We start from the raw sequence: 24,890 nt of genomic DNA, 5'->3' as shown, positions 1-24,890 counted from the left end.
TTTAATAAATATTTTACTTTAAAATACAATTTTTTTAACCATTAAAATCCTAATTAAATTAATAATATTTTAAAATTAAATTTGCATTTTTTTTAAACAATTATTATGATTTTTATGCCATTTTTACCTTAATTAATATATTTAAGCATTAATTAATTAATTTATTGTGTAATTTACCTTTTATGCAATGCTGGTAAGTCTTGCATGATTGCCCTTTCACCCTACTGAGATGACTTTTTTTTAATAAATTTTACTTCCAATAGATGGCGGTGGTAAGGGTGGTTGGCATTTGCACGTGTATGGATAACAGTCCGTCCTCTCAGTCGATGTGGATGGATAGAATGACAACAAATTCGTTCGAGAGCGTGCAAGTTCAGTGTGTTGCTAGAAAATCCGTTGCTAAATATTACTGTCAAGGTTTATTATGTTGTCCATTAGTATGGACACCCAATCAGACATGCAAACAGGTGAGTTGTTTGTCACATTTTTAAATTCTCCCTCAAGGTTTATAGGGATTAGAAGGTTTAAATGGGGGATCTAGAGGAAATAATTTGAATTTTAGGGTTTGACCCCTGTAAAAATTCAAATTTCTCAAGGTTTAAAAGGAGTTTTTTCAGTATTGTGCTTCCCTTTTTTAAGGGGTTGTTTGCTCCAAATATCAACATTTGACTCTTAAAAACTTAAATTCTTTTTTAAGAATTGAGATATTTCGTATGAAAATTAGGGGTTTTTTGCTTAAATGAGATATTTTTGCTGAAAAAATTTAATTTGTTAAAAGATTTTTAGGGTTTAGCTTATAATTTATAGATTTTATGATGTATTTTTCGTGTTGTATTGCTTTAAATAAGGTTTTGACGGGTTGTTTGCTCTAAGTATTATAATTTGGGTCCAACTTTTTAAGGGTTTAATGCATAATTTTGGGGTTATGTTTTTTTTTTGCATAAACAAGGGGTTTTAAGGAGTTGCTTGCAATAACAAAGTAGTTAAATCTTGTCTCTAAAAACTTTAATTTTTTAAGGTTTCGAGGGGGTTTATTATATAAATTTAGAGTTTTATTATTTTTAATAGCTTAAATAGCGGTTTTAAGGTCAAATCAGAAAGAATGAAAGGTCAAAACTTTCAATCTTTCTGATTTGGAGTGGGTTTAATGCATTTTAGACGTATTTTAAATGTTATTTTTGCACGGCATATTCCATAAATAGTGGTTTATAAGGGGGGTTGCAACTAGAGAAGACATTTTTAGTGTTTTTTTAAAGGGGGTAAAGAATATTGATAAAATATTGGAAAAATATTTGAAAATTGATGGTAAATGTCGAATATAAAGGAAAAAAAGAAGACTACAAAAACATTTATCGTTGATGAGAGTTTTGCATGTTGCAAGCATTTATCTCAGTTTTATATACACAAAAGAGGGAATTGGACTTATTAATCTTTCCAATTCAATCTTGAATTTGGCCCCCCTCGTGACCTTTTGCCCTATTATTTGGATTTATGTATATATTTATATATAGCTTTTTTTAATTCCTATTTTTTCGTTTCTCCCGCCCTTTTTCTTACGAGTTCCACCCCGGGTCGTTGACTCTCTTGACCTCAAAATTGTCACAAATTGTCCATCCTATCGATTGATCCACCCACAACTTGCACAAAGAGGAAAAATTACTCTCACCGTTAACTTTTATCCTCATTTAGTATAAAAGGGGGTCATTGTGTGTTGCGTGGTGTAAGGAGCGGCCAATAAGCCTAGAATTCCTGAAGATATTCATTATTCTTCTCGAAATTCTTCTTAATTTCTCTACAAATCATTAAATATTCATCCAATTTCTTCATTTTTTATTTATAGTTTGCCTGAAAATTGCCTCAAAATGTAGAATCTAGATGTTTTAGGAGAGTCAAAGCTTATGTGCATTTAACTATAAAAATGTATAAGTAAGTGGCGATTTTCTTGTATAAAACGTTGAATAAATTAATCTAAAAAGAGTTTAAAGTACTTTTTGGGTTAAATCGTTGCTAATTTTTAATTTTTTTAGGGTTTTATCCCTCGTAAACTATTCTTCAGATCTTTAAGGTCCATCTTCAATAATAACGGATTGATTATATTTGACGCAATATTATGTAATGCATTTTAATTTATACACTTTAGGGATTCATAACCCTATAAATTTTACGTATAGGTATCAATAAATACGCAAAATTTCTACATCCTAGACTTATATATATGTATATAATGAGATCGTTTATAACTACATCAGAGTTAAAGATGTGTCTTAGTTGGTACATTTTAGGGATTTATATCCCTAAAAAACCTGTAAATTTTCTGGATAAAGCCTGGATAAAACTCAACAAATAGTTAAAAATTTACACGTTTCAATCGCATAAACGTGTATTATAGTCACGTAAACACGTTATAATTATATATCACACAAGCAATAAGCCGAGCCAGAATCTTCAGAGGGAGTGCCAAAGGAATATACCTTACAAAATTTTTTACTACCCGAGGTACCCTTCTTTACTCGGAAAAAAAACCCCATAAATCGTCCCCCTCACAGGTATAAACGTATCATTTTAAGGACATAAACATACGTTTCTACCCCCCGTCCCCCACAAACAGTGGCAGAAAAGGAGAAGAAAAACAATAAAGAGGAGTCGAAGAGATTAATTTTATCAACGTCAGATAAACAACGATCAAACACGGTAGCCATTTATAACGTCATCAATAGAAAGGGGTGGAAGGAAAACCACATCTCGCGACCAATAACTAGTGACAAGGAATGATACACAGAAGAAATTCACGCGCCATTCTCTCACACCATTTAGTCGATGCAGATGGTAGGACGTTATACAGAAAGTGAAACGACTAATGGTCTGGGATATATTTTGTTAATGGATTGTGAGTCCACCCGAAAACAACCTTCTCCTAACGAAAAATAATAGATTTGGCTACAACAAAACACCAGATTGGTTGGGGATTTTTCCCTGGTTTTTTTTTTCCTTTATTTTTTTCATGTCAAAACTACGTAAAACAATAAATTTTAAATTGAATTTTCTCTCTTATAAATTGCTTTTTTTATTTTTTATAAATTTAAAAGAAAAAATTGAAACTGTTGAAGGTTTATTTTTGAAACGTTGAGGAACTGCTTCGTTTTTTGTTGCCAAATATTTATATTTTCAGGGTTTTTTTGGGGGATTATTTTAATGCAGAAAGTTGTTCAATTAAGTTCCTTTCTTAATGCTAAATATTTATAGTTTGGGGGATTTTTTTAGGGAAAATTACGCTCATTTTTCGATACCAAATATTTTTAATTTGGAGGAATTTTTAGGGAATTTTAACGTAAAAAGTATAAAATTATCCTCATTTCTTGAAGTCAAAAATTTTTGGAAGGATATTTTTTGGGTGTTATCTTTATCATAAAAAAGGCGTTGAAATTATGTGCAATATCACGAAAATTTGGCTCAATTTAGATGTCAGTGAGTTACAGTTCTTTATTCGGAATCGATGAAGACCCTCCGCTGTTCATTTGTTGATGCCAAATACTTAATGTTTTGGAGAGATTTTTTAACGTGAAAGGACGTAAAATTACGTTGGAGTCACGAAAATTTCACGCGATTCACGTCATGCTTATGATATTTAACGTTGTAGATGATTAGTGAGTTGCCGACACGTTATCGCTAACGATTAAATTTGTGGAAAAGTCTTGTAATTACTTTCGATTTCTTTACTGACTTTATGCTTAATTAATGCCAGGATACTTCTACGTGTTTACGGTGTTATATTATTGTTTTTATACAGAAATTACCCGTAATTAAATTCTATAAAATTTTAATGATTTAAAATTAGAAAAATTAGTTTGAAAAAAATTGAATTTTTGTACCGGAGAAAACGTTAAAAATCATCATCATTTTGAAGTTTTTATGCTTTTTTTTATAATTTATTTTTATTTTTAAAGATAATTTACATCTTTATAGCGTTTAAAGCAGAAGATTTTGTCCATAATTAGCTTAAATACAATATTGGGGCATCCGGGATCGGTTCCGGTCCGGATTTTTTCATAAGTAGTTTCGTACTGATTCGGTAGATTTTCATGCTTTATTTTTAATGGAAATTTATGGAAATCGTCCAAATGTCGTATTTTTCATGCTATTTTTTTCACTTTCTTCAGGCATTTTCATTTTTTATGGAAATACTTAAAGATTCTTTTGGATTTTCTTAACTTTTTCTGTTACATTCGGCTATTGAGATAAAAGGAAGACCTAAAAGTTCAATTGACCGAAAACAGAAAACTTGGAAAACTCGGTCGACCGACTTTTGGACCACCCTTATAATCTGCAATTAGTTTAAGTATAAATGTGTTAATTTAATTGATTGGTTAATTTGTTTTTTTGGGGGGGGTGTAATAGCAATGTCAGAAATAGCGTTAATGTAATGTAAATAGTTTGTTTGAAATGTCCCATTAAAATACTACGATTTCGATGGGATATTGCAACTCAACACGTGGGCGATTTGACAAAAGGGATGCTTCAGGGAGTACTTTCTATAGATAACAGGAACCTATTTAGGTATTAAAGAGGTGAAGAAACCTGGTAAACTCCACGTTTGTGAAGTGAGAACCCGTGACTAACTATGTGTTCAGCGGTTTTAATCAGCAGTTCAGCCTATTTACAATAAACGTTTTCATTGAAAATTGCATTAATGCTGTTCCACGACTGTTTAAATGTTATTTTTATATAAGAACAAGCAGCATTATATGATGATGGTGGATGATGTAAGGATGATGCTATTTACTGATGTAAAAAAAGAAATATTAAAAATTAATTAAAATCATCACTAATTAGNAGAAAAGTAAAAGGGAGAAGATTGTGAGGTGTGGGAGGAAGAAAAAAAGGAGGAGAATGAGAAGGAGGAAGTGTAGGAAGAAGTGGAGCACCATAAGAAGGAGGAAGAAGAAGATGGGGAGGACGATAAGAAAGAGGAAGGAAAAGATGATGAGGAGTAGAGGAAGAAGAAGAGGAGGATAAAGAAAAGGAAGAGCAGGAGAATGAAGAAGAAAATAGGAGGAAGAGGACGAGGAGAAAAAAGAAGGAAAAGAAAAAGAGAAAAATGTTTTCATACATCTGACAAAAAGGAGAAACAATTTATTTTTACTTGTGACGCTGTCTTCGTCACGAAAAGGACAGATAAATACGAGGTCAAAATTGTGACGATTTTAAAAAAAAGTGGTAGAAAAATAATGACGTTGCATCTTTAAAAGGAAAAAAACTTTAAACGCGCTCTTAAAACGCAAACTTTAACAGAAGCGAAGTCACGTGAGGGGTGGGAAAACCGTTTAAAGCCGAAAGTAAAAAATAAAAAATAAAAATTTGGGTATCCGGTACACATAAACGATGAATTATTAACCGATTTCGAAATTGTATACATTGATCTAACCATCCCGGTAAAAATCTGCATATAAATCCTTGTTAAGGGATAAGAAACTTAATGGGTAGCAGGTGTTACCTTCATCCCTCTTATTTAAACAGAACAAGGTCGAGAATTTTTCTTCTTTCTTACTTTCTTCTTCTTCTTCCCTTTATTGATTGACGGAAGTAGTAATGAAAATAAAAATCGAATTAAATTAAAACTTTGGATCAATATTACTCCACTCACGCGCTACTCACACACAACCGATCAAAGGTACAAACGATATACTCCCCCCTCTTTTTTTGTTACTATAGTAGCATAGAAATATGCCTGGAAGCGGTCGAACCTCTTAAAGCTATAATGCTAATGGTTCTTTTGGTAGTGTGTTACCCTCTGGAGAATAGGAACTGTCATCGTCTTATAATCTCTTATCCGAGTACGATTGCACCGAAGATGATGTTGGTTGATTGTTGTTGACGGCTCCCCAACTAAGTACATTCTGATCGTGGGGGGAAGCTGCACGAGCAGATTTCTACCTCCGTCCACCCCCTCTCCTCCTTCCCCTCTAACCCCCCTTTCTCCTGTAGCTTTTGGGAATTTATGAAACATCTAGAAATGCACTTTGGATAGATAAAGTGATGCATTCACGTTGGTGTGGGGGGTGTAAGAAGGGATTTTTCCAGATGTGTATTGTGATAAACACGTTCGTACTCCCTCCCCCCGCTTCTTCTCTTTCGTTCTTTTCGCGTTTTATGAATGATTTTTAATTGTCTTGTTAATTTGTACGCGTTTTGTTCCGATTAATAATCACAAAAAGTCATTCTCTCTCTCTCCCTGTCTGTCTGTCCGTCCGTCCGGATATTGGATTTTGCTTCTAATTAAACGTCGTTGCTATCACTTGTGATCGGTTTCCGCTCTTTGGTAATTACTAAAAAGGGGGGTCGCCTTTTTGGGGTAATGTCGACACCCGATAACAGATGGCAACACTCGTGCGATGTTTAGAAAAATTCTACCTCTCGTTACTCTGTTTATTCGCTAAATTATGCTAATTAGCTCGAGTAATTTTAATGTAGGTTGACGTTAGAAGGGAACCTCTTCTTTATTTTACTCAAACGCCACTAAATTAACTAGGAATGGGTTCGCAACAATCGGGTTCGCGATCTACAGGTTGGGAAGTTCAGTTATTCGTTTGTCCAACTATACATTCCAACCTCATAAATTTTGATTTTTGCACGTTTTAAACGCTATTTTAGCCACTAAACCAATTAACTTTTCGTTAAAAACACAACTTGGACGAGTAAACAGTGTTAAATGTAATGAAACGTCGAATTTTTTACGCTAAAATGAATATTTTTTAGCATTTTTTTTAAGCTTAGAAATGCGATAGTTAGCTTGTTTTATATCGAAGTAAATTGCTTACAGAAGAATTGTTTAAAAGAATTGAAGAAGTTTTGCATCAGGATTCTTAGAAATCCTCGGGGATTCTCAATCCTATTTATAATAGCTTCAGTACAGGAAGATAGGATAAAGTAGGATGCTGCTAGATGGAAAGAAATGAGATAAGCTCGTCTATAGGATAAGCAAAATTAAACTGACAATTGCTAGACTTGGAATTATCTAACTAAATCGGGAATTTAGGTGCTTATCTTAACCATTTGTTCCTCAATTAGTAAAGTGATTCGCGGCCATTTGCGAATTAAAAACAGCAATTTAAAGCACTGTTAAGGATTTTTAGTGCGTTAAGAAAGTGTTTCCAACTAAAAACGCTCTCTATTTAATCCAATTTAGTTTAGAAGCGATAGAAACTTCTCCTAATGCCTTCAAATAAAGCTATTGTGCCATTCATCCATCACGTAATTTTGAAGATGCTGATAGGATTTTCTCATAAAATTACTTATAAAACTCTCGATATAATACCTGATTTTTTAATGATTATTAGTTATTTTCCCAAATTTTCATAGATTTTTCGATAGAATTTCCTACATCTCTCTTCCTTATCTCTCTAAATATGTACTGTACCTATCTATCATTCAATCTCTTCATTTTGGAGATGCAAAATCAGTGTTTTTCTAGTAAAACTGCTCAAATCTGAATTAGATATTAAAATTAAAATTTAAAAACAAAATATGGATTTTTGGTAAATTTTCACATATTTTTATGATAAACCCTACAGAGTACTCTACGTATATCTTCTCGGCATCCCTGTATCTAGCATACAATATCTTGGTTTTGTAGCTCCTGAAAGGATATTCTGGTGAATTTACATACAAAAGAAGTGGAAATAACATATTAAGCTTCATTTTTATTTAAAAAAACCATAAATTTCGATAAATTTTTACGTCACTTTGAAGAAAATCTTTACATCAACCACTTCCATCACTCACTCTACTGACGAGTTTACATCAAATTTCTTTAGCCGCACGATTAAATCTTAAGATAAACTTCTTTAATTAGCCTTAAACGCCTTTAGAATTTAGTTAAATATCAATTAATACTTAATTATAATTAAAAATATTTAAATATTTATAGTCATTCAGCATCTCTATCGCTTCAACTTACAAATTAGTGATGTTTGACAGTCGGAACTTAGTAATGATCTATTAATTAACACGGCGCTAACAGATGGTTAATAAGTTAATTTCCACACTATTTCCATTTAATTTAAACTTTATAAATTCCCAAATTTCCACGAACTATTCAATTGAACTCGTTACGAATGTCTTCAAGTAGTGTCTCTCTCTCCCCTCCTTCGCATAATTGTAATTAAGAATTGATGTCGATCGCTAAAAATCGGTTTTCCTACGCCAACCAAATTTAAATTCCTATTAAATTCATAATTTATCCCTCCAACCATTAAGATATTAATAAACAGTTTGACCGATTCAGCACATAGTTATGAATATGACTCGATTGGTGTTGATGGTCATCGAATATTACACGATTGCTTCAACGTCTCACTCCAATTTATTATGCTTTTTTTAAATTTCTACGAGTTTTAGCATTAATGATAACTTAAATACGGGATTTACAGTCTAATTTACTGGTCTAAAACACTAAACTGGTTATTTTTATGCTGTTCTTCCACTAAGTTTAATAGTCACCTGATGCTTCAACTCCTTTAATTATTACAGATTTAAACATTTTTAGGGATGTATCCGGCTAATTAATTAAGCAACTTAACGGTAATTTAAATCATTTAATTGGAATTTTAAATCAGTACATATATATATTTATATCAGAGAAAACATTCTATAAGCTTTAATCTTAAATTCCCTGCTTTTAAACTGATGTAAAGAGGAATGTCTTCCACAAATATTCAATTTAGAAACTTCATATCATAACTTTACATTATGAAATTTTATTTTTAAACAATTATAATTTCCATAATATTAAATGAGCTCATAAACATCTCAACTTAGAGCATCACTCTACAGCTTTTAATCTTAAAATCCACATTTCAAGCTTGTATAACGTAGAATAGCTTGCACCAATATTAGGTTTAGAACCTTCACGTCGTAATTTTGAGCTCTCAAGTCATAATTAGAGCCCTCCCGTCATAATATAGAGCCTTCTTATTACTATAAAGACTTACAATTTTCACAATATTGAATGAATGCATAACTTAGCGTAGGCCTGGACTTAGGCTCGTTATGGGCCTAAGTATAACATATAACAGGCCCTTCCTCTCCACCAAATAATGATATACCAAATAATGATATATTGCGAGGCCCTAAGATATAGATTCAGGTCTTAAACTGCAGCTTATTTAGGTTAGAGAGAGCATCTGAAACATTCGAAAATTTTAAAAATATGTGTTGAATTTCTTCAAAGTTGAACACTTTAGTAGCTTCATTCTTTAATAACTTCAGACTTAAAGCTAATTTAAAATTTATTAACAAAGTTGGAGTAGAGTTAAGACACTCAAACTGACTTACCAACTGTCCATAGCAGTCGCCATACACTCATCCTATTTGGCTATTGATTGTGTCAAAGCCAGCCATCAATGCTATTGTTGAACACCATCCTCCTATCTCATTAATTAACCTAAACAATTAGCGCTTGTCTCTTTGAGTTCGATCAAAAATTCTTTCTCTCAAACATCTCTTTTTCTTACCTCCATCTTGTATAACTTCCTCCCTCTTCTACGGCAATTTCCTGAACTTAAACACTTTAAACTTAATGTATATAATTTTCCGATGGTTTAGACTCTTAAAAACTCTAAATTTAATTAATTAGACGCTGAAATTTTTTGCTATGCAACATCTTTTGCATGAACGATCGCAGACAAAGAACTTTATCTTCTCGATACACATCAATGCAACAGCTAAGAATGCAACACGATACTCGGTTCTACGAAGGTCACACTTTATTGAATTTAATTTATAAGCATTATTTTATTGTTTCATAAGTATTTTATTGCTTTAACGCCCCTAAATTTAATCATTTTTAAGCGACTTTTCAAGCGTCCTCCACCTTATCAGTGAGATCTCCATCAAGATTACGTGCGCATAATCCCGATAGCATCACTATTATCTGCATCTAAACAATATAATCCGTTCGTAGAATTGATACATCATTATTATTATTACACAAACAAGCGGATAATAATACGTTTATAACGAGATTCTGCTTACGAAATCGGCAGCATCTTTCTCATCTTCTTCCTTCTTATCACTTCGCATCTCTTCGTTTGATTATTTAAAAAATAGCCAATCGAAATGTTTGATCAAATGTTTTTATTATTAAAACAACACAAAAATGCATTCTTTCCTAAAAAATAATTGATTAAACCTATTTTTTCAAAGAGATTCACTTTCGATATCGGCAGCATCTCTCATCCGCATCCTCATCCTCCTTATCACTTCGCATCTCTACGTTTGATCATTAAAAGTATCCAATTGAAACGTTTAATTAAACGTTTTTATTATTAAAACAACACAAAAATTCATTTTCTCCAGCGAAAATCATTGATTAAACTCATTTTTCTCCTTCATCTCGAGCATCTCTCCTTAAAGTATCCTCATTACAAAACACGGAATAACATTAAAATTTTTAAAATTACTGCGAACTAAAAAACAGGTAGATCTGTAGTTAATTCGATTACTTTTTACACATATTTAGGACTGTTTTTTATTGAAAAATCAAGAAAAAATTACCTTTTTTCCTCTGGTCTCCTTCGAATTCTTCCCTTAGAAAACTAATTGAATCAAGACGGTCTTCATTAATTATATTGCTTTCATCGGTTAATCTAAGGAGATAAAAGTAACAAGTGAGTTATTTGTTTCCCTTAACATCACACAACACTTGCTAAAGTTAAACAGCAAACATAATAAACTTCCAATTCATTAGTGAAATCCGATTGAATGAATGTTTCAACAACTCTTTGCTAATTAAATACTTGCTTAAAGAAATGTCGCATCTTTAAAGGAGTGTCCTTTATATAAATATATATAAAAAGCCTATTCCCTTTCTCCTTTACTTTTATTAATTTTCAAATTGTATCCGAATTATCTTCCATTTTAATTCATTAAATTTGCATTTGTACAAGTCCATTCACTCGTTTACTTTCGTTTTTCCAACGCTTGTTGAGCTGTTCTAGTTGTTAAGTCTTGGCTTAAAATTTAGTTCTTATCGATTATTTTGTTATCTTTTATGCTTTTTTGGGTTCTGGAATGCTTAGAATTTATTATTACTTTAATTGGTAAAAAATCTAGAAAATTACCAAACTATATTGCTACAGTTTAGTGTTTATTGCGGAGTTTTAGGGAAATCCAGATGAGTTTTAGGAATTTTAGAGATTTTTAGGGGAGTTTAGAAATGTTTTAAGAAATTTACAGGTTTTAGAGATGTATTTACAATTTTTTTCTCTAACTAAATTGCTTTTTTCTTGTATAAAATTGCATTTTCTATCGTTAGAATTAACATATAGATGATGGAAAACGTATAGTATGTTTCCATATATAGCTTTACATTGGGGAGGGAGGCATTTTACAGAATAATCGGAGTTTTTACTTTTACATCAATTTCATTCCATGTTTCTCTCGCATAAAAGTACATTTCTGTGTATAAAATAAACATATACAGAATGATAAATTTAATATAGGAATACGTGGGAGCATCCTCGTCCATCTGTTTATAATAGAGAAGCGATGTCTGTAGGCACTTCTAGAGCATACATAATGCATACCTATGCTTATATTTTAATTTAATTTATAATTTTAGAGCTCCGGGATGATGATATTCAGAATAGAAAATAGTTTCCGATGCATCAATTCGTCCATTTTGAGTTATTATAATGGCAACTTACGAGCTCTGTAGACGTGTATTGGGTAATACGGTGCGGGCACGTTGCCTAAATTATGTTTACACACCGAATTTATGTTCTATTATGAGATATCTACGTATGGGATGCCGGTGTATGAACAAACGATGCTATTTAATCAAAGAGAGGGGTGTAGATTCCACGCTTACGAGTTAAGAATCCTTAAATTAACTTGAGAAAATGAACTTTTTCACCCAATTTTCGGTTCTAAACGATTGATTAATCAATTCTTGCGGGTCCCCCCAAAAAAGCGCTATAGGGCCTTAATTATTTGCAAAAATCAAGCGGGAAACGTACCGTTGGCCCTATATTTATCGACAGAAGCCCAGTAAATTTCGGGTTGTTAATCAGTTTTGTAGGATGACGAACGACTTGGAAGCAACTTAATCACGCCCAGGTGAGAAAGAATATAGAGCAGGACTCGCTCTATTGATTGTAGTTTATCAAACTCTCCTTTGGAATGCGTTCCCCTGCTTCCTACCCCCGAATGGCCGTGGGTTGTATCCACTTTCCGTTGCTAGGCAACCTGCCGTCTCTACGAGACGGGGCATTGCCTGTTCCCACGTGTTTCTCAACGGGACTGCTGCCATCGGAAGAAGACCAGCGTTTTGCTTTACCACGCTCCAAAATGTCTCCTCGCTTCAACCCCCGCCTTTAACAGTAATCGAATTAGGTGACGAGGTAAGGCTTCTTTCTAGTGTTCTAATTAATCAGCATCTGTTACCCTATGCTCGTTTTACACCCCCTTTTTTGTGTAAGCGTAAGGCTCCTCCCTTATAAATTATTACCCTCTCGAATTGCCTTCTTGCGCATGGGCGTTACACTTTAAGAGGTGTTTCTATGCCCCCTTTATAATGTTAAATCGTTGTGTTTTCGTGTCATTGATCTATCAGTGGAGTCGTTCCGTCTCCAACAACACGCAGCCACCCTCCTTTATCTACTAGTTATAATTCTAGTTTTATCTGTTAGATGGATATACCCGACAATGCCTCAGGTAAGAAGGAACCCCCAGTGTTGCCATGACAACCCTATGTTCAATTAAGCTGAGAAGAGGACATGGGGGAGGGAATTCACCTCACCTGCCACAGATCCTGTTTGCTAAGACCTTTAACACAAAATAACGATTGGAATTACGTTGTTCCACTCGATTAATGGGCGAATTCATTAATGGAAAGCGTTCGACTTCCATGAATAAATACGTCAGAATGTGTGTATAAAATAAAAAAAGACGTGATTTAAAGGTAGAAAGGCGACGACACTCGCAATCAATAGGCTGACGTTTCACTCGTTCCTACTGTTTCTAATGTTATTGTAATCAGTTTGGTGTATTCTACGTCACGAAATCTCTAAAATATAAAAATGAAGTCATTCGTTTCGCTAATAAACACTATTATTTTGCAGTAAATAAGTTTAAAATTGCGGATTTCTCACTCGAAATGCGCTCGATCCTCGCGCTCTTCTCTCGTTTATTTGGCGATCCCCTTATAAAATCCGTGTTAAAATGGGATGATTAGTCTTGCCGATGAACACGATTATGTTACTTTGAATACGTTTAAAAATACAGAATTACCATCTTAAACGAGTGTAATACACGTTACAACTCCATATTTTCCTGTCGTTTATTCGAAGATTCCCTTGCAAAATCTACATCTTAGGAAAAATTGGATGATCCAACTTATAAATAAACACAATTGTGTTACGTTAAATACGCTTTAAACTATAGAATTACCATTTTAAATGCTCGTAAGACACATTTTGCTATCGTTATTTCGACGATTCCACTACAAAATCTCTGCCATACGAAACTAAGATGATTCGTCATATCAGTAAACACGATTACGTTTCGTTAAACACGCTTAAAAACTCAGAATTCCCACTTTAAGCGTGCGTAACACGCGTTACAACTCATTTTATTCGATGATTCCTATAAAAAAGAATCTCTGCCATACTAAACTGAGATGATTCATCTCGTCAATAAACGCAATTACGTTACGTTAAATACGCTTAAAGGTACAAAATTCCCAGTTTAAACGAGCTAAGATACTTCACACTCCCCCATTTTACTGTACAAAACACACAAACGTCGAGGGGGTAAGCATTAAAATCAGCTTTCATATCTGAACTAGTAAAGCAAACGGGGGATTACACAGCATTAAAGTAAACAGATAACATTAAAAAAAACAGGGAGTGGGGGTGTAGATTTTAATTAATGAATGCTTTGAAAGATTGAGTACCTGTTATCGATCGGGATGGTCGTCTCAAATATTTGTTAAAGAGCCATTGGAAATTCCATCACCAGGAGGTAAGGCAAACTTTCTCCTAAACGTCTGCTATCATTATAATTACCGGTAATGAAATCACAGATCATAAATCACGACACCGTTTTCCCTCTCGACAAATAGGGATGGAGTTATTAGTGATAGACAGATATACTTCCCTACAGAAAATAAACTCGTGATTGCGTTAATGACGTGATTATGCCTTCTAACCTTATAAATTCTCTCCCCTTTATAAACACAAAAAATGCCAATATTAACTTTATAATTGTATATTCCGTTATGGACAGACATACCAGGAGTCTACTTTATTGATTAGTTTCTATATGAGATTTCTAACTCGTACCCGTTTTATTTACTTGTTTTTAGGCCCGTGAGATGTTTAAAATTTGATTTTATAAAGTTTATGGCATTAATTTTATGGATTTTAATCTATAAAATTATAGCAAACTTGCCCCAAAACTTATAAGCAGTTATGAAGTTCCTAGTTTAAATGTATGAAATGAGTGTTTTTATATATATTTAAGCTCTGTTTTGGTTAAATTTATATATATTTTAATCTAAAAAATGTATAAAACTGCATAAAGTATGCTTAAAATTCCCTAAAATCTACATAACAGAGCGTATTGTAGTTAAAAACTTCTAACTTTTTGTATCTTTTATGCAGATTTTATTAGCTTATAATGTGTTAAAATTTGAATTTTTTAAAAGATTTTAATTAAGATTTTAATTAAGATTAAAGAAGTTTTATACATTTTAATATATGAAATTATATAAAATGTGCCCCAAACCCCATAAAATCTATACAATAGAGCAGATGTGAAAATTCTAATTCACGAGCTATTTTATATCGATTTTTAAGTTTATAAAATGTAAAAATTTCAATTTTATAAATATTTTAACAAAATTTTATCGATTTTAATCTACAAAATGATAGAAAAAAATGCATAAAAACCTATAAAATTCCATACGTGAAACACAAGTGACATACTTTTCAGAACGTTATATCGATTTCATCTTCATTTTTTTACGACAAAACACAATTTTTAATCTGTTAATGCAATAAATTGTTGCTTCAGTCGGTATACAAAGTAGACCAAAAGTCAGTTAACTGTAAGGACTAAGTCAAACACGATTATAAGAGCAAGTATACAGAGAACACATAGGCACGGTTAATAGTCTTTTGGGCCACCCTATATTCTACATTACAATTTATTATTTTTTAAACAATATATTTGTTGTGTTTAACGCATGTTTACCTCATAAAATCGAATTTATTCCGAAAAAATCAACTAATTTCTTTGAGCAATTCGGTTGAAAAGTCATTTTTAGTATCTTTTATAAAACTCTAATTATAAATTTTGTTTTTCTTAAATCAAATTCAAAACAAATAAATAACGACTTTTAAAGGATTTTAACCTAAAATTTTAATTCTTAAACCTCTTTAACTCGATAATATAAAGTTTGAATTGTTTAACTCGAAATCAACCTATAGATCGCGACTTACCGGTTGAGTAACTCAACTCAAAACAATGTTTAAAAAAAAAAACTAGAAAAAAACACAATAAATATCCTATAAATTAAAATAAATGTATAAATTATATACCAATTATAAAGCTGAAAATAGTAAAAATTTTATTTATCCTATTTATAAGAGAAATCTTTCAAGAAATCCCAAGACACTTCCTCCTATAAACATCTTAATTACAATTTTAAAACTATTTTACTTGTGTTTTTATACATTTCAATTAATTTTTCTATTAAAAAGTAATTAAATTTATATATATTAGTTAATTAATTATAGACTAAAAGCTCAAAAGTATTGTAAATATAAACAAATTTATCTCATTTATGCATTTTCAGGTAACCCAATGGCAATTAATTATAATTTTCAAACAGTTTTATTCGATTTTTTTATATGTTTTAACGTTTTTAAATTAAAAAAAGGTTAATTTGCATATTTAATACTAAATATAGACTACAAATTCATAAAAGTTGTAAACGAAAAGCCATTTGGCTCACTACTAGACAATCCAAATATCTGGATGAATGAGCACTTTCAATCAGCATCAGGTTAATTTTAAAACTATTTTATTTGATTTTATGTACACTTTAAAGTGTTTTAAATTTACGACGGGTTAATTTACGCATTTAGTACTGAATATAGGCTATAAATTCATAAATATTGAAGATATAAAGTCGTTTGGCTCACTTATAGACGAGCCAAAACTCGTTTTATACGGTTTTACATACATTTTAACGTGTTTTTATTGAAAAAAACCAGGTAAACAAACAAGAAATCTCGAAGCAGAATCCAGAGAATCTCGCCAATCAGGAGCATCGTTTGAAGAGCGAAACGAATTTAATGGCATCACCATCACCAGAATATTGCGATACAGCCAGCCAGACAGAATGGACAGGTGGTTGGGAGCCGTGCTATCTAACGTGTGACCAAAAAGGGTAAAAATCTATTAAACAATGATAGATACTTGCCTTCCCCTTTCCCTGCTTCCCTCCCCACTTTAAATCCCGTTAATGCCCGAAATTCTAGAGCATAATGAGTTGTGTGCGGCTAACGAAATGACCCTTACATAGCTCATTTACATCTCCGTCCAATTTACTGGAGGATAAATGGCCAGATTTTTATTAATTCGAGCAACAATGAGTTGCTGAAATTATTGAAAACTTTTGCAATTTAACGCTCTTATAATATATATAATGCTCGGTTATTTGAATTCAAATTACCACTCGCCTTCTTTCTTTTTTTTATGACGTATAATTTCAGAATGTTGCAATCGTCCAATCAGATGCAGCTAGTCGATTGTGACGTAGGAGCCGAAGATGAGGTGGAAGAAAGCTGTGACGTCGAATATGAGGTAGGTTGAAGAATTTGGTGATCGAATGTTTAATACGGTCGAACCTCCAAACAACGGACACCTCTAAACGGCGGCCATTTCCACCCGTAAACTTTTTCTTTTGAAAAAAAATACGTACAAAATAACCTCCAAACAATAACCACCTCCGAACGGCATCCATTTTTTTCTGTTCTACTCAGTGGCCAAAGGTTTCACTGTTTTTTTATTTTTTTTTTTAATATTTAAAGTCAAATCTCTAAATTGATCGTTGTTAACAGATGGCCGTTATTGGATGTTCCACTGTATAATTAAACAAAAAGGATTCTAAACTATAAAAAGTACATAATGTATAGGCCTACACGCACAAAGCCGAATTTACACATAAACTAAACAAGCGGCAACTTAATGCCTCGCGTTATGAGTCAATAGTTTAGGGCTTCACAGTTTTTACATGTTTTGTTACGACATATAAGAAGGGACTCTTATATGTCGTAACACCAGTATAAGTCAAAATCTTGTTCTAGTAGTAACCGAGAGAGGGAGAAATGAAGCCCAGAGCAATAAAATGTGGGGCCTCTCCCTCTGTCTGAGAACAATAAAAATATATGAATGAAATGAATAAATTATCACGTTTTGAATAAAATATTACATTTTGATACCCCTCGGTGTCCGAGAACAGAACTAAGTAGCCCTGCTGGTGTCCCCCCTATTATCGGAATTTATTCGAATATTTTTAACACTTATATTTAAAATAATCACCATAGTTCTTGAGAAAATATATGAGAAACATCGTTCATTTAAGATCCAAACGTGCCCCCGTTTATATCTTATATCATATATATATCCGCTGTATTCAGGGCCTTTGTTTATATCTTAAGAGCTATTTGACTTGCTATATCTCTACCGAGAATTAAATGGCTATTATTGAACCACCTCATAAAAGAGGAGTCAGTAGGCTTATTTTAAGATGGTGGTCAGTAGGGTCATTTTAAGAGAATCCTGGCAAAAGGGTAGTTAGTAGGGTCATTCTAAAAGTGTCCTCGCAAAATGGAATCAGTGCAGTCGTTCTAATGGGTTCCTCAGAGGGGTCAATAGAGTCATTTTAAAAGTATCCTCGTAGCAGGGGGATCATTCTAAGAGGTTTCTCGTTAAAGGATGTGAAAGATTCTTCGTAGGTTATTCTACGAGATTGCTCATAAGAAGGGGTCAGGTATTTTATTTCTTAAAATCACTCTTAATCCCTCTTAACATTAAACTCAAAACTGATTTACTTCATTACTTATTAACGTAACGTTTACGAATTTATTAAGAGCTTTGGTGGATTTATATTTTATTAATCAGTAACACTAAATAGGCCTGTGTACATAAACTTAAGAATTAATAAAATCTTCATCAAATTTTGTGTATATTTTAGTAATTAAATCGACAATTTATTTTATTAAGGAAGAATAAAATAAAATTCTGCAGAATCGAATTTCATTTTCTCCATCCTCATAAATTCAACACGTTCATGTAAACGACTTATTTATTATCTTAGAAATGGACATTAAAAAGTGCTTAATGTTAATGACTTGAACTTTTATTTATCATTTAAGTAAATGGAGAAAATCGCCAGCAAAATGTATATTTAAATAAATGGAACATCCCTTTTCAAATGATGTATATATGTGAACATTGTTCAGGAATGGATGATTCTATTGTATTAAGTATGTAATTATACATAATATAATTTCTCTTAATTCCCTCCGAATGTAACAACAGTTGTTGTTTGACCCCTCTTATTACTCTTAAATCGTTAATTTAGAACTTTGTTCCAGAGTAAATTTACATCGAGATTTAGCATTTCGAATGGAAAATATTGCTTCTTCGTCATCATTTATCTGCACGAATACGTGAGCAAGAATAAGAAGAAGATTAATCTCTTGGAGATGAAGAAATTGTGTTATCATTTTTCTTAAGGCCTACTTACACCTTGTTCGATATCGTGTATCGTCTGATACTAACTTTATATAAACTTACTGAAAAAGAATCTTGTAAACCCATGTCTCTCTGAGGGCCCGAGCTTTCCGGGCCTCAAATATTCCTTTTCTTGATATACCATTCTTATCTAGCATTCGATCCCGAAATCTTAGACTTTGTAGATCTATATAAAATAGCTAATATCGTGTGATACCACTTTATAAACTTACGTAATATGGGTCTTTCAAATATACGCTTGCCAAATTTTCATGGATGGTTAACCAGGACATGTCAAGATCCGTTCCTTACTGTACTGTACATCACCTATAATGGGAAGGAATCTCCATTGTAGTTTTGACCAAACCCATAATGGGTATGGAAAAGGCATTTTTAGTAGTTCAGTGAAAGTATTCGGTTTATTTCCAAGTAAATACTGTACCTCTTTTCTGTACTAATTCTATTTCATTTACGCATATTTCTATAAAGAAATGTATTGTCTCCTTAAAATTCACAAATTATTGAAATTCATCATATGGTTGGTATAGTTGATGGAATAAGACAACGCAACAAATACTTAGACCTCCCTCCTTGCGATCTGCTAAGGAAGGCTTTGTACGGGAAAACAGTTCCCATTTAGGTGATAGACACGTGAAGAAAATCCGGAGGACTGCACACGGCCTGCCAGCACCAACCTGGGCACCACTCTTGATAGCTCGCCAAGAGGAACGATTTATCAAGAGGGTCCCTTGGAGGAGTTTTTATAAGAAACTGGCATCTATTTAGGTGTTAAACACGTGATGAAAAGTTCCAAATGATTAACCCGTTGGTCGGTTGCGAATAGGGTTTGGGAAGTCTCAACATTCTCAAAGTCCCGGGACACGAGAGAACCCACGATCAAAATCCCGGGACGTCCCGGGACTTCGAGACTTCTCGGAATAAAATTAGAATCGAGTTTATTTTTGGCGAGATGTATCAATAAAAAAGCAATTTTAGTAAAAATCAACATTTATTGAACATAAAATCAAATCCTAACATTTATAACGTTAATTAATGTCTAAACAGTTCGTATATTCAATTCTTATAATCATAGATTCATTTTTTGGCAGTGAAATCTTAAAAGTATACATTATATTTAGCCAACTTAGCAATCATACCAACTTAGCAATCATACTAATCATTAATTAATAATCATCACCTAGTTTCTAGAAATTCATTAGTCATATAAATAATATAATGAACTAGCAATTAGACATCTTTTCTGATTTAATAAAATAGGCATTTAAAAACATCAGAGCATTTGCAGTTTGTCCGACAATCTGTTTCTGATTTTTGTAATAATGCCTCCGGACAAGGAGAACACACACTCGTTTTCAACAGATGTCGGTTTTATTGTGTTTAAAGCTTTATAAAGTAGTTTCAAACTTTCAGTGCGTTTTCCGGTTTCTTCAAATAATTGGAACTCCTTTTTTAATGCTGCTTTTGATTTTTTTGCAAAAATTTCGGGTACATTTTCTTCGATTTTTTTGATTGCCTGTTCCATTTGACTTTGAAACGACTCATCGGGTTCGTTGTGTACTGTAGAGCTACTGGTACTGGGTTCGGGCCCATTAATATCCAAATCTGGCTTTTGGATACGAGTGATATTTTCAAAAAGTCTGTAATGCAGATCTTCCGCAAAAGCAATAAGTGCAGTTTTATTCAAATTCGAAGTAAAAAAATCCGTATTTTGCGACTGTGAGCTGCGGTGGCCCGTGTGCAAATATTTTAACAAACATTTAACAGAGTAAGGTTAAAAGTCACACAGTCTTGTAAATTACCCCCACCTCCGTTGTTTATTTGTAAACAGGGGAGAACAAAGGAAGCGTCGCTCGGCTAACCTTTTAAAAATAAAATTTCGAAAATACAATTTCGATAAGCGTGTCTCGAGTCTTGACCCGAATGTCCCGAGACCCGAGACAATTAAATTTAGAAAAAGTCCCGGGACTTTGAGACACAAGACGTCCCGGGATGCAAACCCTAGTTGCGAACCACGACTAAATATCAGTGTTCAACAGTTTTATCCACTTGGCCACTGATGGGCACTTTCGTCATATGAAAAAATGACAAATTCGCAAATGGGTGCTTCAAAATTATTCATGTAATTGCTAAAAAGCACGAATTGAAATATTCCTTTTAAGAAATTATAACGTTGATTTATTATAATTAATTATTCATTGAGAAAATATGGAATTTTTGTACTGTATTACTTTCTGACACGAATTCGAACCCGGGTCCCTCAGAGTGGCAACCAATGGTCCTTATCTTTACAACAACGATCACATCTTGAATTTCATTTTTTAAATGCTGTAAAATAAATTACTTTTTTATTCTTTCGTTTAAATTATTTTTGAAGTAATCGGCAGATTTGAAATTTTGAAGTTACAAAATAAAATATAAAGTTCTTTGCAAGAACTCTCAGACTTCAAAAGAGGTCTGAAACGCTTAACTTTTAAGGCCTTTAATATACTAAAAACCAAAAATAAAACGAACATAAAAATTTGCATTATATTTTTTAAATAATAAAATTTGATAAAATATGAAGGTTATTTCTTAATATATAAGAAATGGAACTGGCTGAGTAATTTATAACGTATGTTTTTGAGACCGCGTAGATGGTACAGAAAAAAAAGCCCAAAAGTAATAAACAAAAAAGAAAACCTCAGAAACAATAAACAAAAAGCATACCAATCCTAAGTCCCCTAACCACAAGCAAGCTATGATCACTATTCAAACATCCTTCACGAACCACATTCACATTTTTAAGTAAAATACACGGAGCCAAGCTCCGTGTATTTTACTTAAAAACTTCAAAATTTGTAACCTTTGCAACATTTCAAATGTTCAATATTCCTTCTTGTCAGTAATAAGAAAGTAATTTTCCCCTCTTAGCACCTACTGGACCCAGATTCTCTCAGGCTCTTTTACTGTCCTTTAGTTCTCGTGTCCATTATGGATTTGGCCAGGTCCATTCTTGGTACCTGTTCGGTGGGATACGGCAACGCAACACTTAGGCAATCTGTCAAGGAGGAGATGCCTTCCGGAAAGACATTTTATAGTAAACTAGCTTCCATTTAGGTGTTACATACGTGAAGAAAATCTTGAAAACTCCACTGGCCAGTCCGTTAATTGAGTGCAAATCCACGACTAACTTTCAGTGTAATATCTGAGCTTGAGGTTATTTTTGTGGTAGCTTTAAAGGGCTAGACTTATTGTAAACTTTTTCCTACACCATATACACATAAAAGTATGAGGACCTAAGCTACAGATACCATCTAGCTTCTTTAGCATATGCCCAAATAAAACTCTGGATATCATACAAGGTCTAAAAATAGTACTGGATTGAGGGCCCTCGCCAAAATCGAATGTCAAGAAGCATGTCTGAGGCTCTTAGAAAGTATTTATAGATCCGCATATGCTTGAGAACGGTCGTAAAGCGAGCCAATTAATATAAATTTACATTATTTGTTCTTATTTAATTATAAAGATTACGCGTTAATTGTTATAGTGAATATTAATTCTCATAAAAATTTAACTAATATAAAACTCCAACTTCAGCAAAGAAATTTTTAATTTACTTGCCATTACTTAAAGTAAAAATAAAAATAATTGGTTTCTTCAACTTATTAAAATCGTGTCCGTAATTACATCTTACGTTTTATTTTAATAATTTCGTTGTCACGATAAATTAAATTTAACAGCTTAAAAAAATCAAATAATTACAAAATGAATTTCTCCAAAAAAGTTTTATTTTAATCAGTGGTGTGTTGTTATTCTATGGGTAAAAAAGACAATTGCCTCGGGCCCTAATTCAAATTCGCCTGGGCCCCATGAAGCTATAACCCCACTGACTTTATTTAACCTTCAGATTTTTTTAATTTGAGAAAACAAATCGTTAATTCAATAAATCTACTCGATTTTTTTAAAATTTCATTTAAATTTGTTTTAAGCATCTATAATTATATAATAATCACTATATATTTTATACATAAGCTAATTTAAATAATGTATATAGTAGACTTCACTTTACGACTTATCAGTTTGTGGAGGGTCGTAAAGTGAGCATCTTCGATTTCCATAATTTCACTGTTATAAATTGAGTTCTTGAGGTTATTTTGGGGAACCACCTTTAGATTGCCTCCCTGAAAAAGTTCATATAATTAATTTTCCAATTAACCAATAAAACAGGATTAGATTTATGAAAGAAGACAACGCAACACGCGAGCGATCCTGACTTGGGGATGCATTTGGGAAACCGGTCCCCATTTACGTGAAGGAAACCTGGAAAACTCCACCAACCAGCCTGTTGGTCAGGCGCGAACCCGTGATTAATTGTTTACTTCATTTTCTTAATAAAAATTAAACACCCGAGTGAACAAAACCAATCCGAGTGAATATAACTACCGAAGAATGTAATTTGTCGCGGGCTCACGCTTCACCAATNTTTCTTTTGAAAAAAAATACGTACAAAATAACCTCCAAACAATAACCACCTCCGAACGGCATCCATTTTTTTCTGTTCTACTCAGTGGCCAAAGGTTTCCCTGTTTTTTTTTTTTTTTTAATATTTAAAGTCAAATCTCTAAATTGATCGTTGTTAACAGATAGAGCAGATGTGAAAATTCTAATTCACGAGCTATTTTATATCGATTTTTAAGTTTATAAAATGTAAAAATTTCAATTTTATAAATATTTTAACAAAATTTTATCGATTTTAATCTACAAAATGATAGAAAAAAATGCATAAAAACCTATAAAATTCCATACGTGAAACACAAGTGACATACTTTTCAGAACGTTATATCGATTTCATCTTCATTTTTTTACGACAAAACACAATTTTTAATCTGTTAATGCAATAAATTGTTGCTTCAGTCGGTATACAAAGTAGACCAAAAGTCAGTTAACTGTAAGGACTAAGTCAAACACGATTATAAGAGCAAGTATACAGAGAACACATAGGCACGGTTAATAGTCTTTTGGGCCACCCTATATTCTACATTACAATTTATTATTTTTTAAACAATATATTTGTTGTGTTTAACGCATGTTTACCTCATAAAATCGAATTTATTCCGAAAAAATCAACTAATTTCTTTGAGCAATTCGGTTGAAAAGTCATTTTTAGTATCTTTTATAAAACTCTAATTATAAATTTTGTTTTTCTTAAATCAAATTCAAAACAAATAAATAACGACTTTTAAAGGATTTTAACCTAAAATTTTAATTCTTAAACCTCTTTAACTCGATAATATAAAGTTTGAATTGTTTAACTCGAAATCAACCTATAGATCGCGACTTACACCTCACCTGCCACAGATCCTGTTTGCTAAGACCTTTAACACAAAATAACGATTGGAATTACGTTGTTCCACTCGATTAATGGGCGAATTCATTAATGNGACTTACCGGTTGAGTAACTCAACTCAAAACAATGTTTAAAAAAAAAAACTAGAAAAAAACACAATAAATATCCTATAAATTAAAATAAATGTATAAATTATATACCAATTATAAAGCTGAAAATAGTAAAAATTTTATTTATCCTATTTATAAGAGAAATCTTTCAAGAAATCCCAAGACACTTCCTCCTATAAACATCTTAATTACAATTTTAAAACTATTTTACTTGTGTTTTTATACATTTCAATTAATTTTTCTATTAAAAAGTAATTAAATTTATATATATTAGTTAATTAATTATAGACTAAAAGCTCAAAAGTATTGTAAATATAAACAAATTTATCTCATTTATGCATTTTCAGGTAACCCAATGGCAATTAATTATAATTTTCAAACAGTTTTATTCGATTTTTTTATATGTTTTAACGTTTTTAAATTAAAAAAAGGTTAATTTGCATATTTAATACTAAATATAGACTACAAATTCATAAAAGTTGTAAACGAAAAGCCATTTGGCTCACTACTAGACAATCCAAATATCTGGATGAATGAGCACTTTCAATCAGCATCAGGTTAATTTTAAAACTATTTTATTTGATTTTATGTACACTTTAAAGTGTTTTAAATTTACGACGGGTTAATTT

General features: G+C 32.3%; 1 protein-coding gene across 2 annotated transcripts in view; it reads left to right on the top strand.

The window, feature by feature from the left end:
- The window catches only part of LOC111621330, a 19,710-nt gene extending 2,675 nt beyond the window's left edge, over window positions 1–17,035 (top strand). Inside the window, exons 2-4 of one of the 2 annotated variants that reach the window (XM_023363427.1) lie at window positions 264–467; window positions 16,278–16,453; window positions 16,801–17,035. In XM_023363427.1, the coding sequence (XP_023219195.1) occupies window positions 264–467; window positions 16,278–16,453; window positions 16,801–16,810 (390 nt within the window). In that variant the 3' untranslated portion in view covers window positions 16,811–17,035. Of the gene's footprint in view, window positions 1–263; window positions 468–16,277; window positions 16,454–16,778 lie in introns of both variants that reach the window. The other variant, XM_023363426.1, reaches the window with a different exon arrangement.
- The last annotated feature ends 7,855 nt before the right edge of the window (window positions 17,036–24,890 follow it).

The sequence above is a fragment of the Centruroides sculpturatus genome, unplaced genomic scaffold (genome assembly GCF_000671375.1).
Source record: "Centruroides sculpturatus isolate CEXI.00-Female unplaced genomic scaffold, Cexi_2.0 scaffold98, whole genome shotgun sequence".
NCBI lineage: Eukaryota > Metazoa > Arthropoda > Arachnida > Scorpiones > Buthidae > Centruroides > Centruroides sculpturatus.
The sequence above is the reverse complement of the archived record's forward strand: the minus strand, read 5'-3'. Positions and strand labels throughout refer to the sequence as shown.